The 17,116-nt window shown below is 42.2% G+C and overlaps 1 protein-coding gene across 1 annotated transcript in view; it reads right to left on the bottom strand.

Moving 5' to 3' along the window:
• Positions 1–2,834: 2,834 nt before the first annotated feature.
• lekr1 (leucine, glutamate and lysine rich 1) overlaps positions 2,835–17,116 on the bottom strand; it is a 76,741-nt gene continuing 62,459 nt past the window's right edge. The window contains exons 9-12 of the mRNA XM_063907375.1: positions 16,934–17,009; positions 11,608–11,772; positions 10,670–10,840; positions 2,835–4,363 (exon numbers count right to left, since the gene is read on the bottom strand). Of these exons, the coding sequence (XP_063763445.1) occupies positions 3,998–4,363; positions 10,670–10,840; positions 11,608–11,772; positions 16,934–17,009 (778 nt within the window). The 3' untranslated portion in view covers positions 2,835–3,997. The remainder of the gene's footprint in view (positions 4,364–10,669; positions 10,841–11,607; positions 11,773–16,933; positions 17,010–17,116) is intronic.

The following is a 17,116-nucleotide window of genomic DNA, read 5'->3' on the forward strand; positions in this document are numbered from 1 at the left end:
GGGAAATAAGGTGCAGTGGTAGTCTGTTGTGTGCATAGGGGCCGACATATACAGACACAACTCACACAGGGAGGAAATGGGGGGGGGAGCAAATTATTGCCCCGGGTCCCCTGAACAGTTTAATCTCTCCACAGTTCCTGAGGTCATACGCCTAAAGCTGCTGTAAGCAATAGCTGTAATAATGCAAACATGGCATAAGGGTCTACTTTCATACCCTGATTGAGGCTCTGTGTGTGGCACAAACAGATACCCCCCCTCTCACACTCACACACACACACACTGAGGTCTCATTGTCCCCGTCATTAACCAAACACCTACAGCCAGCACCTCCGGCCTCCACACTTACGCAGTTACCACGACGACAAGAATACTGAGCATTCTTTCTCCCGTTGCCTGGGTGACACTAATTATGGGGTGTGGGAGGGCTCACGGGACGGCAGGATTCCGGAACGTCCACAGCGACGCAAGAGAGAGGCGTTCAGGGACGCCCAGTGACGAACAAGGGCTTAGTTATACACATATGCGTGCATGTGTTTACGAGCAAGTTGTATAGATTCCCAAGGGACACTTGTGTATGCCTGCCCTGCTATGATAATTACTGCGAGGAGATAACACTCCTAAATGTGTGTGTGTGTGTGTGTGTGTGTGTGTGTGTGTGTGTGTGTGTGTGTGTGTGTGTGTGTGTGTGTGTGTGTGTGTGTGTGTGTGTGTGTGTGTGTGTGTGTGTGTGTGTGTAAATATGAAGGTTTGTGCGTGCGGGTTTGTTTGGTTTGTTCAAGAGCGATGATTCATGTCAACGTAACAGGACTCTATGTTAGTCATTAGTTAGTTCATTTGTTTATTAATTATTTTAAACTATTTTTTTTCTGTTTTTATTATGTTTTTTTTTAACAATTAGACAGACATTTAACAACCGACAGTCAAGTATGTACCCCAAAAGTGCAACAGCACAAAGCTGCTAAGGAGTGGCAGGGTGATGACGTATCTTTGTGGGCCGACAAAAAGCAATTGGATTCTTCTGGTGGATTTCAGTATATTGCAGAAGATGTTATCTGTGGCAAATACATGTTTTGCCCAGCAGGATAATCTCCACATATTAACACCACGTTATGATTATTTAAGTAAGAAGCTATAAAGGAACTACAGCTCGGTCACATGGCTTCACGTCAACACGCTAAGCTAAAGGAGGCTAATGTTTGGCGTGATGACGTTTAGTCGTCTCAATTCAGCTGGCGTATTTTACGTCGTAGAACAAACTATTCAAATTTCTTCAGCTCCCTAATCCACAGACTTTATTTCAGGCTCACAACCAACAACATGTTCAAAAAACATTATCTTCGAGAGAAGGGAACCCAAAGTGCTAAGTCCTTTCCGGGATTTAGGACTCATTGCTGCACCACTCTAACCTAGATTTGTTAAACACAGCAATACTGTGGAAGGTTTAAACCAACATCCCTTGCCATGAGTAATATGCAGAGGAATTTTTACTGTCCTGATGATATTTAGTATTATTGGATGAGGATTTTCGCTCTTTCTTCACAAGGCAGTGTAACACTGAGCGGTTCTAGACCAGCTAAACATATAATATTCTTAAGTAAGTCATTTTTAACTAGAAGCAGGGAGGAAACCAGTCATTAAAGTAGAAAGGGGGAATCTGTTCGAATTAATTAATAATAAAAAGAGCCAGAATCTGTCTGCCACAAACTGATGACGTCTCCCTATCTCTCACACAAACACACACAGACCAGGAAGGACATCAGGTCAAGGGCTGTAAAGCAAGGGCACGAGCAAAGGAAAAAGGCCCAGAAAAAAAGAGCAGGAGAGGGGGAGAAAGGAGAGAGATGACTGGATCAAAAAGTGAGGGAGCATAAAGCTGAGGGGGAATTCCTTCCCAAGCTACAGGGTCAGAGAGGTGGGATAAAAAAAAGAAGGCCAAAGAGATTAAAAGAATATTGACAGAGAGGCAGATTTATGGAAAAAGAGAAGGGGGTTTGAGACAGAAGGTGTGTGTGGTCAGAGCATACACACTGATGTGCAGAGTACGAGCAGGCGGAGTGTATTAATGCCTCTGAACGGTATGCGAAGAGGTTATCTCTTCAAACACACAGGAGACATGCAGGTCACGGTGAGAGGAAGTATAAAAGGAAAGATCATCGGTCAGGGAGAATGTGAGGAGCTGTCAGGAGGTCAGCATGTGGCAGACATCTTTCAAAGCAGTCCAGCAGAGGTGTAGATAGTAACATGAAGGATCGGTGTATTCTATTTTAGGGACATATTCTGCTCAATTTCAGGTTCATATTAGTATTCTGTTCCTCTGCTGGGACATCTCCATGCTTTAAAGTTCAAAAAGCTCTTTATTGTTTTCATACTGTGCTGCAGCACCTCTTTTCATCCTCTGTCTGAAACCAGAGCCCAGTCTGCTCTGATTGGTTAGCTGGCTGGCTCTGTTGTGATTGGTCAACCGCTTAGAGATTTTTTATTTTATTTTACCAGGGTAGGTAACGTCCTGGTCCAAGGTGGAGATGTCCCGCTCCTTAGCCTATCGCGTACAATTTGTTGGAGTGCCAGCCAATAGCAGTGCGAGTGTTACATAGTGATGTCACAAGCCAGTAAGTCTGCATTCTTACTTGCTGCTCAAAGAATAAACTGTATAGCTCAATCTGTTCCTCTTATTGTGTTATATGAACACGTGTTATTAAGAACACTTTTATTCAAGTAATGAGAAAACACATTGTTGGTACAGTGAATTCGATAGAAAACTGACCTTACTTTCATTCAAAGTAAAAAACACACACACACACACACACACACACACACACACACACACACACACACACACACACCCACACACACACACACACACACACACACACACACACACACACACATACTACATTACATTGTGATGCCCATATAATCGATGTCCTTCAGTGACGTGACTTGATTGTTAAAAGTGAGCGATGTGGTGCTGTTAGGATGGAAACAATCACTCACTGGAGACACACACATGGCAACGTCTCTTGCAATGAGTAAACACACACAAGGCCACACACACAATCACACACTGAAACACAGGAAGGCAACAAGATGGCAGCTGCAAGGCACAAAAAAGTGCCACCTCTGAACGGAATATGTGTTGTTGTTTTTCAGATATGGGCAACTGGAACAACATGGACATGTGTAGTATGACATTTTCCAATTTAACCGTGCTGACAAAAGAAATAGATTTTAATGGCGCCGCATGTTCATTGTTTGATATTCCTCTCCAGGTTTTTAAGCAGGTAAACCATATGTGTGTGTTTTGGCAAAACAGGAAACGTTGGCAGGATAAAATCATTATCGCCCCACCTTTCTGCGCTCATTGTCTCACAGATGGGTTGGAAGGAGAGGGACACGAGGAAGTCAAAGTAAAAGCTTTCCATGTGTGCCAGGGAGCGGGGAAATTAGTTCCATGCTGAACACACACTTCACGCATTTCTCCCATCATGCCAATTCATCCCAAATGTAGAGGGAGAGGAAAGCGAGGAATGGAAAGACCTTGCACGGAGTGAATGATGTCGATAACACACAATGCTTGAGGTGTGTGTGTGTGTGTGTGTGTGTGTGTGTGTCTGGGGGTGCTTGCCTTACAGTCTCCTTTGTGTTTGCCTGTCTTTTGTTTGTGTCCACGGGTGGCAGCAGGGGACACGCTGTCATGCTCCTTCAGCTCTGCCCTTGCAACACAGCTGTGTCTGTGTGTGTTTGCATGTGTCTGTGTGTGTGTGTGGGTGTTTTTCTGTGACATCCTGTGCGTGCCACTGACACTGCGTGAGTGGAGGTTGTGAGAAAACAAGTGCATGTCTGTCAGAGAGTGTGTCCGGGGAGTTCACGGCTGAAGTAGTGGGTTAAAGTGTGTGTTTATGGGTAGATATGATTTGTGTGTGTGTGTGACTTTGAGAGAAGGCAATCAGAGAATCTAAACTGACCTTATGTTTTAAGGTCCTATATTATGACTTGCTCACAGTGCGGCTGGCTTCAGTCTGGGCAGCGTCCCCTCCCGTCTTTTTTCCCCACCACTTTTCCAACACTGAAAGCTCCTCCCTGCACCTCCTCTATCTGTGCCCCGGCTTGTGTCTTTGTCTGTGGCGGCAGGGGGGGGTTGCAGTGTGTTTGGGGAGTTCAAAGAGCGATTAAGAGCCACCCGGGTCTGGCTGTGCCTGAACCCCGGGGGAGTTTGTCTCTCCGTGGGGTGAGATCTGGGGGAGTGCTGATGAGACACTGGGGGTCGCAGCCCCAGGAGCTCCTCCTGAACTTCAGACAGAGCAGTCGTCAGCTCCCCCCTCTCCTCACACTCCCTCCTTACCGTCTCCTGGAGTAACGCCACCTGGAGGGTGATAAGAGAGGAGTATTTCAGGGCCTTAAAACAATAACACATTTCCTTTAAGATGAAAGCAGACACCTTCAGCTTTGTGAGTCTAAAGAAAATAGTTCATTGGTTTAGGAAATATGGCCTTAGAGTGGTCATGGGAGGAAGTATTGTTGAAGGCCGACTCGATAATTAGCATCATAAGGGGCTGCTTGGACAAAAAGCAACGGCATTTTTCAATTGGACTTCCAATATTGCATAAAATAATCTCCATGCTAAACACAAGATTATCAAACGTTTTGTTCAGCAGGATAAACTTCACATATGAACACAACTCAGCAGATGTAAAAAGCTAATGTTAGGCTACTAAGCTAAAGGCGGCTAATGTTCGGCGTGATGATGTTTAGTCTCATTTAGCAACCGCCGTTTTGATGACACACAGAGGTTTCACACATTCACCAGTGCGGTATTTACTGAAGTATTTTATGTTGTGGACCAAATCATTAAAACCAGAAGTTGTGCAAACAGCCCAAAACACTTCCTTTAGGATAACACGCTGCAACACAAACGTGCCAAAACACACGATGAAGAAGAACATTTTTACCAACTATAAGCAGTACATACAAAAAATGGATGCAAATACGTACAAAACACAACGGAAACTTGTGTTGATTAAAACAAACTGAAGCTCCTCTTATGAGACCGTTACACAGAAAAAAGCTGCTCTCTTCAAGTATTGAACCAACTGCTCTCACACGGCCCTTCATACTGTAGCTCTCTCATCACTTTACACGCATTTCCTACCAAGATGGCGCACGGCTATACACACTGCTCACTGGCTCATCTAATTACAAACACGTGCCATTTGAATACTTTACGTCATTTGGACCATCTGCGGTTTGATAACAGAACATGCTGTATGCAACCCAAAATAGTCTGCTGGGACACTTAAGTACTAGAATTGAACAGAAACATATCGAAAGACGGATTGAGATTCCTGTTGGCAGTCTGAATGGACAACCAAATATAACTGACACCGTCGAATCAGAAATCAGAAAGCCATTAGCTCAAACATTTGGCACGAAGAATTACTTTAAAGGGGGAGTATTGTATCACAAAAAAACACATAACACACAGTCAGGTTTTTAGTGGATATCAGATTTGATTTGCAGGAACATAAACCAGGCTTTACACTAGAAATCAAATTCATCTCTAGGCAAACATGAATTGAAAATATATATATGACACCCTTTGATTTAATAAACCTTAATAGAGTGGTGCAGAAATGAGTCCTAAAACCCGGATATGAGTCAGCATTTTCCCTCGTCTCAAAGTCAACGGTTTTATCTTATCATGTTTTTGGTTGTTAGCCTGAAATATTGGTCTGTGCTTAACACAAGCTGAAGAGATTTTCACATTTGGTTCTACAACATAAAATATGTCAGTAAATACCCAACGTCCAAAGCTTCAATGGGTCATAAAAAAGTGTCTAAATGAGACGAAATGTCATCACGCTGAACATTACCCACCTTTAGCTTAGCGGTGGTGACGTGAAGTCATGTGACCGTGCTGTAGTTCCTTTATAGTCTAACGTTAGCTTTTTACTTCTGGAGATTTTATTAACGCTTCAAAAATCACATGGAGATTATCCTGCTGAACAAAATGTGTAAGTATCATAAAAGTGTGTTATGTTATATTCTTTTCTGCAAAATACCAAAACTCCATCATCCCTGCACCATCCTATACCTAGATCTAGAAAGATTAATCTAAAGTAAAGTGATTTTAAGCACAGCATGGGCCGTTATAATTTGTGAGCTTTAATATTCCGGACAGCATTCAGCAGTCCATCAGTTTTCAGCAGTAATTTGGCGTTTATCTGAGATGTGACAGTGAGAACAGCTCCCTGTGTCTAGCTGTCAGGCCGGATGATTACAGGCTTTGGGATGATCCAAAACACATGTTGCTTTAATGGGAGTGTGTGTGTGTGTGTGTGTGTGTGTGTGTGTGTGTGTGTGTGTGTGTGTGTGTGTGTGTGTGTTGCTGCGGGTTTCGAAAATATGAATCTCTCTTCTGCCAGGTGCTAAATTCTGTATGCACGAGTGTTGGAGGAACATGGGGAACTTGACGGTGTAACTAGAGCTCTCATCTGTGCTGAAAAACATACAGTAAATGTGTGTTTACTCCAGCTCATATTTGGAGTATGGTTTTCTTTTTATGTGTGTGTAATTGTCGACATATGTGTACGTGTTAATGGGTGCCAACTATGTCATATGTTCCATGTGCAGCGTGTCACGCCTTATGCCGCTGTATGCATTTACAGTGAGAGTGTGTGTGTGTGACCGTTTGCACACACGTGTTCGCAGACTTCCTTTTCTGGACAAGGCTCGGAGTTTAAGGCTCCTTCCTCCCTGTTTATATGCAGGATTAGATCCTGTGTGTGTGCGTGTGCGTGTATGTGTGTGTGTGTGTGTGTGTGTGTGTGTTTGTGTGTTGCATGCCAGTCTTGCTGCAGAGAGAGACAGCCATCATTAGGGGCTCCCAGTGAAAGCGGGATTACAGGGCTGTTAGATGGAAGTCACACGCAGCAGAACCACAGAGCCCCTGCTTTTAATCTAACACTGTAAACCACATTCCAGTGGCGACACACACACACACACACACACACACACACACACACACACACACACACACACACACACACACACACACACACAAACACACACACACAAACACACACACACACACACACACACACACACACACACACACACACACACACACACACACACACACACACACACACACACACACACACACACACACACACACACAAACACACACACACACACACACACACACACACACGTATATGTAGAAAACACAGTCAACTACTCTAATTAAATTGTACAGAAGATGCTTTTGGGCTTAAAAAAGAGGTGCATACACACACACACACACACACACACACACACACACACACACACACACACACACACACACACACACACACACACACACACACACACACACACACACACACACACACACACACACACACACACACACACACACACAATACTTTTTGACCTTGTGTGTCTTGTGTGACCGCAGTGCTGTGAGCGGGAGGTTAAAGGTCAGGTGTCCTTTCCCCCAGACACACTGACCTTTCCTCTTGTCCTGGTTCAACTGCAACAAAGCCAGAGAGAGAGGGTGGGGAGGAGGGGGGAGACACGACCAGACAGAGAGGGGAGGCAGAGACAGAGAAACAACATAAAGAAACTAAAAGAGAGAAAGAGTATGGGTGGGGCTGAGAGAGAAATAAAAAGGAAAGCAGTGACGGAGGAGAGGGATCAGACTGAAAGGACTATCATCAGTGTGTGTGTGTGGGTGTGTATGATTACACACCTTACCTAATCTTTGCACTGTGTCAGCCATTGAATGACATGCTTGTACAAGATGTTGGTACTAAAGAGACTGTAAAACAATCCACTGTAGCACTGATAATAGAATATAGGATATATTCTGCTCATTTTCAGGTTCATATTTGTAATTTTTGCTCTACCGTAACATGTCTCCATGCTTTAATGTTCAGAAAGCTCTTTATTTATTTTTACTCTGTCTGTGCTGCAGCACCTCTTTTCACCCTCTGTCTGAAACCAGAGCCCAGTCTGCTCTGATTGGTAAACTGGCCGACTCGTTGTGATTGGTCAACCGCTTAGAGATGTCCCGCCCCTTAGCCTATCAAATATTATGTGTGTTACATTGAGATGTCACTATGTTCAGGAACTTACAGATTTAAGTCTTTGCAGACCATTTACATGCACACAAACCTATAACACGCTACAGGAAGTGGAAAACCCCAGAGAGCAGAATAGGGCCTCTTGAATTCCTCTTTTGAGGTGATTTTTGGCGGTCACATCTAAAATGAGTCTTTCCTTGATTTGATCTTGAAAAATGTATTTGGCTTGAACACTTAATGATAAAAATGCCACAACTTTGCTGCAGTCTCCTGGCAACGGGGCGATATCACAAGGTCATGATCAAAACCTGATTATCTCTAACGGACACACATACGCACACACACATCCTAAGATCAATACATCTTTTCTAAAGAACAGGGCGATAGAAGCTCGAGTTTGAATTAGATAAAAACTGAGAGAGGTCATTAAAGACAGAAGTGAAAGACAGCATTATAAAGGCAAGACAGACAGAAAGAAAGAGAGAAGGAGAAATCAAAGGTCATCTGAAGGGATTACATTGATTGATCTGCAGACACAGCACAGTGAAAATGTCTCTTTTAAATGAGATGTGAAGGAACAGAGGGGGGGGGGGGGGTGTAGAGCTGCTGCACTGAAGGTCTATGAATGACATAAAAGAGCATGTCAGCTGTGTAATTGGCACCAGGGCACCTTGAACCTGCTGAACCCTACAGTATGTGGACAGGCAAGGGGGGCGTTCAAGAGACCAGGATGTCGTTTTTCCACTGCATGGTACAGCACGGATCTACTTAACGCGATCCTTTTCGGTTTTGTTTTTAAAAGTTGAGGCCAGTGGTAAGCACTTTATCTTGGCAACTAAAACTAGTACAATTATTTCCAAAAATGACCCGCTGTTAAAGCCTGAAGGAAACCTTTGTGGTTGAGCAGAATGGATAGTGTATTCATATTTTGCAACAACTGTTAAGATGCAGAATAAATGATTCAGTGGGATCTTTGGTATTGCTTAAAGTTACTGCAGAAGATTTCACACACATGCTTCTGATGTTTGGCTGACACTGTAATGCTGTTATTTTAACAAGCATTGTACAGTTTTGAAGCTTTTTAATCAACAACAAATTACATTTGTGTGTGTCGTGTGAGAGGGTTTGGGTGACAACATATTCCCTTATTATGAAGTAAAGGAAAGGAAATAAAGAGGCAGGTTTTTCTTTCAGATGGAGTGCAAAAAGAGTGTGTAACTGTGCGTTCGTGGCCAAACAGCTGAGACAGGCGCTCACACACACACACACACACACACACACACACACACACACACACACACACACACACACACACACACACACACACACACAAAGCCTAGCAAAGTCACTTTAGGATGCTCATCCTGTCCCCTCTTTGTTCATAATTAGCTTTTTTCACTCTCTTTCATTCACACACACACACACACACAAACACACACACACTCTCTCTTTTCCATGCCTCCTTCAGCCGCCTCATCCGTCTTCCTCCTATTTGCTGCCTCGCTCTTTTCACTTTTTAGTTTCACAATTTATTTCAGCTCCGTTTGGATGCTGCTGGCACCGACATCCATCACTGCACACTCAGCTGCCAAAGCAAATATTAACTCTGTCTGTCTCTATCTCTCTATCTCTCCCCCATTTCAACCCTATCACTCACTCCCTCTCACTGCGACCACACTCTCACAGCAACACACACACTTACTAAATTTGATCCAGCTCTGTTTGAGATGCGTTGGCACAGCAACGAACCCATAGAATACATTTCAAACACAAATCTCTCTTTGTTTTCACATGAACAGAGACAATGACTTAGCCCAAATCCAAACCGACCCATACCCACTCCGTGTAATAAACTCACACTCTCAGCTGAACGAGGTTCTCTTCTTTCAGGCAGAAGGTCTCAATACAGCGGCAAGCTGTGGGACGAACTCCCCCTCTCTCTGGAACTATCGTGACTTTTCATAACCGGGGAGAATAAGCATCTCTCAGACATAAAATAATACATTTTATTACACGGTTCAGATGCATACTCGAGTCTGATTGGTCAATTTGGAGAATTCCAAAGGTTGTTAATTTTTGCTAATAGACCGTTGCTAAGGAGAACAGACTGTTGCTAAGGAGGATCACAGTCATGTCAATCCGCAATTAGGATTTAATAACTTCCTTTTAGAAGGCTAAGAACTTCCTGTTATAGGGGTAATTCACTTCCTGTTGGAGGGTTTAATTACTTCCTGTTGGAGGGTTTAATTATTTCCTGTTGGAGGGTTTGATAACTTCCTGTTATAGGGGTAATTCACTTCCTGTTGGAGGGTTTAATTATTTCCTGTTGGAGGGTTTAATTACTTCCTGTTGGAGGGTTTAATTATTTCCTGTTGGAGGGTTTAATTACTTCCTGTTGGAGGGTTTAATTACTTCCTGTTGGAGGGTTTAATTATTTCCTGTTGGAGGGTTTAATTACTTCCTGTTGGAGGGTTTAATTACTTCCTGTTTAAAGGCTTAATCATTTCTTGATAAAATGTTTAACAAGTTCTTTTGGAGGGTTTAATGACTTCATGTTATGACGGATGATTTGGGCACACAGACACCTCTTCTTGAAGTTCAGCGTTCCTCTCCGTCAGCAGCTGTAGTTCAGCTTCAGCTCGGCTCAGCTGTAGCGCCTCCTGCTGTTGGGAGTGCTGCATTTCCCGGAGTATCTCCTCCTCTCTGCTCTTCCTCTCCTCCAGCAGTCTTTTTAGCACCTGCTCTCTCTCCTCCAGCTGGAGATTACAAAATCAAGATTACATAAATGTTACTGGACTTCTTTGGGTTCTGTGTTATATTTTGACCACAGCAGGAAGAAAACATAGTGTCATTGTTACATAAGTGAAGTGTTTTGAAACTTCTTTGGGTTTATGATACTGTATGATTTGTGTGTGTGTGTGTGTGTGTGTGTGTGTGTGTGTGTGTGTGTGTGTGTGTGTGTGTGTGTGTGTGTGTGTGTGTGTGTGTGTGTGTGTGTGTGTGTGTGTGTGTGTGTGTGTGTGTGTGTGAAATAGCAGGAAGCGAAGTCACCTGATGTGTCATTGTTTCTGTTGTCTCACCCCCCACTGTCTGGCTTTAATGCCTGCCCCTGTCCTTTTTTCTTCCTTACCCCCTCCGTACACACAGCACTGTCTGCATGCATGCGTAGCAGTGATTTATATTAGTGTTTTAAATGATGCAAAAGGTGGAGGGAATAAATGACATGTATGTAGCATGAATAGATACATAGACAGAGGCATTCCATGAAGAAACACATTGGAAAGTCCCCGTCATAAATTCCTGGAAAGCACAGACTTAACACAGATGGAAATGAAGCAACAAAAGCAGAAGGGAGGAAAATGTCTGCCCAAATCTCTGCCACCACATTTATCTTCATGTCATCTGCATACTTTTAAAAGCAGTCATGAAAGATGTAAAATATAAAGGGGGGGTATGCTGAATGTGATATTGTGTTGTGTTCAGTGGTCATTTATACTTTCAGATATAATGAGCAGGTATGCACCTTTCGCTGCAGCTGTGTGTTGTCCTGCTGGTGCTGTATGAGCAGCAGTTGGTTCTTCTCCCTCTCGATGGTCAGCTCTAACTCCACATCCCTCAGAAACTCCTTCATCTGCTCCTTAAGGTGCAATGCATTCTGAGTCCTCTGGTCTTCTAGGGCTGCATTCAGCTACAAAGACAAAGGACACATGAGACTATATAATGACAAAGCTGTTGAACATATAACATACATGATATGGTATATAGGTATTTTTAGGTACGATATACTATGAAGCATGTGTATTACAAACCAGTCTCTAATTAAACTATAGCTAATCTCCAGTCCATCATTAAAAAAGGACATCTGATGTTGAGTTTCAGGTTCATATTTGTATTTCGTGTTTTTACATGCTTTTTGGGGTTTTGCCTTTCCTGTAGTGTGATCTACAGCTTTTTGTGCATGTAAATGGTCTGCAGAGGCTCATATTCCTTCAGAGGGAATCTTTTTTGCAGTCAGGGATAGTTTAACACATTGACACTTCTGTAGATATCTTAAAACTTAGTCATTACCCTCTGAGTTATTGTTCCATGTGGCGTTAATACTGCGGGCTGGAGCTCTATAAAGAAAGAATGTCTTCACCCTTTGATAATAAATGAGGGCACTGTGGTTGTGCAAAGCTTTCTCACACAGTGTGACAAGGACAGCTGTGTGTGACTGGCCTTGTCATCGGACTGGGGCAAAATTGAATTGAATTGTCAGGGACATAAAAGTCCAGATTAGGCTCTTCAAAGAATGGGGCTGATGCAGCATGTGACATATTTTTAGTTCAGCTTGGCCAAGGCTACCTTCGCTTTTGGAACATCAGACTGAGCCTCAGTGGCCGGGATCGTTGAGGGTGTGTGTGTTTATCTGTGTGTGCAATTATGCGTGACAAGTGTAAAAAAACAAAAGCAGACAGTGGTTGTGGGTGTCAGACGATTGGCATGTGAAAATATTTCAGCCTGTGTGTGCGTGTGTGTGATGGTTACAGTTGGAGAGAATTGCGTGTGTTGGATGAAATGAGAAAACACCACTTCCTCTTTGCTGGGTTGAGTTCACGTGTGAGGAGCTCGGAGGGTTTGTCTGTGTGAATCTGTTTGTGTGAGAGTGTGCGTGTGTATGTGCACAGCTGCGATTTGTATTTAAAAAGAGACCACTTCCTGTCCATGGGTATACAATATAAGCCAGGAAACCCATAATGAACAATAATCCATATGGACGTGTGTGTGGGAACAATGTGCGTACATCAGTTTTTAATGTGGAGTGTATGGTATAGTGTGTGTGCTCATTTGTAGGGTTGGGGTTTCCAGCTAGTAATCGGTTAAGAAATGTAAATGTACATTTGGCATGTGGCATTTACAGTGACTTTGGCACACTATGGGGTCAGGATAACAATAAGAAGCAGAACATAATTCTCTTTAATGTTATGTTACATTTTCTCTTTCATTGTGACCAAAAATGCTTGATGACACAGTGGGATTCTTTGATGAATTTCTGGATTTACATGTGTTTAAGCTGCATAATTTAGTCAGTGGTTAAGATGAAGTAGATCTCAAGTGAAACACAGTTCTCAAACAGACTTTAAGGGTTTAGTTTAAGAGAACCATATACTGAAGTCTGAATCTTAATAGGCGCAGCAATGTGTGTGTTTTCCTGTTTCGCTGGTTGGAGTGCCAACTAGTGGTTAAAAGTAACAAAGTACATTTACTAAAGTTATACCTAGGTACACTTTTGAGGTACTTGTACTTTACAACATTTAAATGAACTAATAAATCAACTTTTCCAGCAGCAGTATACAAAGTAATTACATTTAGCTGCACATTTTCCAGCTGTGATGAAGACATTAATCAACAATAATCATAATCCTTTTCACATGATTCTGAAATGGGCCATTAAGAGTAAAACTGACTTTAACTTTTGCTTCTTTATGTATATTTTGACGCCAATACTTCGGTTCTTTTCTTCAGTAAGATATTAAATAGTATAAAAAGTCTTGGGAACGTGGTAGGTTGCATCTGTTTTTTAAATGTTTGTATGATTGGACTCTTTTGATTCCAAAAGATAAAAATATTCTTCTTTTTTTGTTCAAAACGGTTGCATTCAACTGAGTGTGTTTGCTAGTTATATAGGTAGGTAACTAATTAGATATAAAGCGAATGTTAACAAGCTATTAAACAAGATAGCTAACGTTAGCTAGCTAGCTGGTTAAGTAAATAGCTAACATTAACTATCAGTTTTATAGCTAGTCAATGTTTGCTAGCCAGCCAGATAGCTATCATTCACGAGCTTGTATGATATAATTAGTGTGTACTTCTATAGTTTTGTCATAGCAGAGACACTACAGAGATATTAAAACCGTCCTCCTATGATATCAATTTTCTAATTTCCTCCTGCCTTAAGGTACTGTACTGCCAAACCATAGCTGTGAATGATCCAAAATATCATTCAGCGTTACTATCGGCTAAACCGAAACAACAAACACTTTTTAATTTGAACTAGAAGTTTGAAAAGGGGGCAGCGTTACATAAGATGAATAAGAATTAACTGTAAAACAACAACAAATGAGAAAGAAGCAAAACATATAAAAGCCATTAATCCTATTATTCTTTAATTGTGTGTTTTTTGTGAGATTTCCCTTTTTGTTGTGACATTTCACTAAGTCACTGAGCAGCCAGACAGGCGGACAAGAAACATTTAACCCTGTTGGCCTAATAAAACACAGATTAGTTCTGAGTGTTTGTGTGTGTTTACTTTATCTCATGTCAAACAGACTGGTGGAGCCTCATAATCTTCTCCACATTGTGTGTGCGTGTGTGTGTGTGTGTGGGTGTGTTGGGATCCTCCCTGTTAAACTCCTCTGAACAGTGACAATGAGTTTGATGCCGTCCTATTTACTCCGACAGACTGGAACAAAATGTCTGACAGTCACACGCTGATACACCCAAAGTGGCTGTGAGCAATGTTCTGATTTGTTTTAGCTCATCAAGCATAATTAAAACAACATCACATCTATAGAGCATTTAAAGCAACATCTCTGGTGAAAGCTTTAGTTAATTATAAGGATGTCTGGGTCGTATTATCTTTAAGATGATTCAGCGGCTCTGAGTTCCCTTTGTGTAATGTTGGACGAAATTAAAATTAGCAGGCAATTCGTTTTTGGGCAGATGCTCGTCTGACTCACAGGATGTAAACTGTGTGTATAAGCCTGCCAATGGCCAGACTGAGACAAAGTGTGGAGATAAGTCTGGTTGTTAACTCGAGTAACCAGTGTTTTATTCAGGTTTAGGGAGTAAAGGATTATATGACATGGGATTACATCATCAGGATTTTAAAAATGTAACTGTATTCTCTTACAGTGTGAAAAAATGAGACTTAATCTTTAAAAAATGGGAATAATCGCAATCATAAAAAAGAGTTCCGGACTACGGATTTCACCTGAAGGCCTCCTTACGTCCGGAAAACAACTACGAAATGCACTTTTTCTAAGCGGCCCTATTTTGCTTTCTGGGGTTTACCCTGTAGTGTGTTATATAGGTTTGTGCGCCTGTAAATGGTCTGCAATGGTAAAAATCCTAAAGTTTCTACCTCGCACACACTCCCCCACTGCCTGAAACGTAAATATGTTATGTCTCGTCAAATTTGTTAATCATGTTTATATTATGTCATGTCTTGTTTAGTTTCAGGTGTTGGTCCTGTATGTTTTAGTTTAGTCAAGTCACTCATGTCCAGTCCTGTCATGCACTTCCTGTTTTATTTTGAAATGTTTTCCCTCTGTTGTGTATTTTTATTTCCTGTCTTTTGGTTTTCCTTGTGTCTGATTGTTTCATTGTTGTCACCTGTTGCCCTCGTGTTTCCGCCTCCCTTTGTGTGCTTTCCCTCCCAAACCCCGCCCCTGATTGGTTCCACCTGTGGCTCCCTACCTCATGTTCAAATAGTCCTTGTCTCCCTTGTGTTGTTGTCAGTTCGTTATCGTCTTTCATGCGTTCAAGTCAAGTGTTTTTCATGTCCTGGATTTTTCCTAACTTTGTATTTTTGTAAAACAGCTTTGGAATAAAGCTCGCCTTTTGTTTGTCCCCATACCTGCCTCCCTTTTTGCTGCACTTGGGCCCTATTTCCCCAAACCCTGACAATATGGTCCGTTTAAATATCAAACCAATTAAATACATCATCATACCGTATTTTCCGGACTACAAGGCGCACCTGAATATTAGCCGCACCAGCTAAAATTAGGGGAAAATCCTGTTTTGTTCATACATTAGCCGCACCGGACTAAAAGCCGCAGGTGTTTTAATGTTTAATCACCATATGTAAGAGAATATGCACAAAGGGGATTGTCAGGAAATAGATGGCTATTTGGGAACACATCCCTTTTATTAACATTTTGAAAAACAAGTTAACGGTACATATTTGCATAACTTTTTACGTATATGTACAAGTACTTCAAGTACTTCAAGTACTTCGTTTATCTTTCTTAGTGTGAATTTGCGGAAGTTTGTTATTTTTTCCGCGTAGTCGGGAGGGAGTTGCTGAAACACAGTCGTCCGCGCCCTGATGGACAGTCCTTTTCGTTTCATAAATCTGTGACACCAGGATGGTCCACCTCTGAAATTTTCTATCTTCATTTCGGTGGCGACTGTTTTGGCTTTCAGTCGGACCTGCACAGTTGAAACACCTCGCCCGTTTGCTCTCTGTGTGTTCACCCAGTCTTCAATAAAGTCTTCAATAAAGTCTTCAAGTTTGGGCCATCTGCTTGTATTACCTCTGAAAGCTTTTTTCGTCTTTTTGGACTGAGCCAGTTCTTCACACTGGCGTCTCCAACGTCTCACCATTGATTCGTTTATACCAAGGGTACGTGCAGCAGCTCTATTTCCCTCGTTGAGAGCCAAATCGACTGCCTTTAATTTAAAAGCTGCATCATATGCATTTCTTTTGTTTGCCATAATGAGGGTTTGTGGATGAAAGCTTCCTTTGCTCCTGTAATACTCGTCTTGTTCTTGCTAATCTAGTCTCTTTTTCGTGCACTACTTTGCCTGGCGGACGGACATGTGACCAACATACCACTCTTTTCCCCCGTGACTGTGTGTCTGATCACATGCCCTTCCGCCAGACAAAGTAGTGCCGTACAACAGCGGAACAAACCAAAACAAAACCTCTTACGATATCACAAAAATCATGAAAAATCCATAGAAAGCTGCACCGGACTATAAGCCGCAGGGTTCAAAGCTTGTGCAAAAAGTTGCGGCTTATAGTCCGGAAATTACGGTACGTTATTTTAGGCCTCCATGTTGATTCGACATTGGTGAAGATTTACCTTTGACTGTATTTTCTGTCTGCAGTCTTCCTCCATCTTTGTCAGGGCTCTGCTTTGGGACTCTGTCAGCATCTCTCTGTAAACACAAACAAAAGTAAAGAGCAAGATGTGAAACAGTGTTTCAATAATAACTGCCCTAGGACCAAAAAACTCATTCCCCTTCATGATTCAGCAGCTGTCAAC

This window comes from Eleginops maclovinus, chromosome 18 (genome assembly GCF_036324505.1).
Source record: "Eleginops maclovinus isolate JMC-PN-2008 ecotype Puerto Natales chromosome 18, JC_Emac_rtc_rv5, whole genome shotgun sequence".
NCBI classification, from domain to species: domain Eukaryota; kingdom Metazoa; phylum Chordata; class Actinopteri; order Perciformes; family Eleginopidae; genus Eleginops; species Eleginops maclovinus.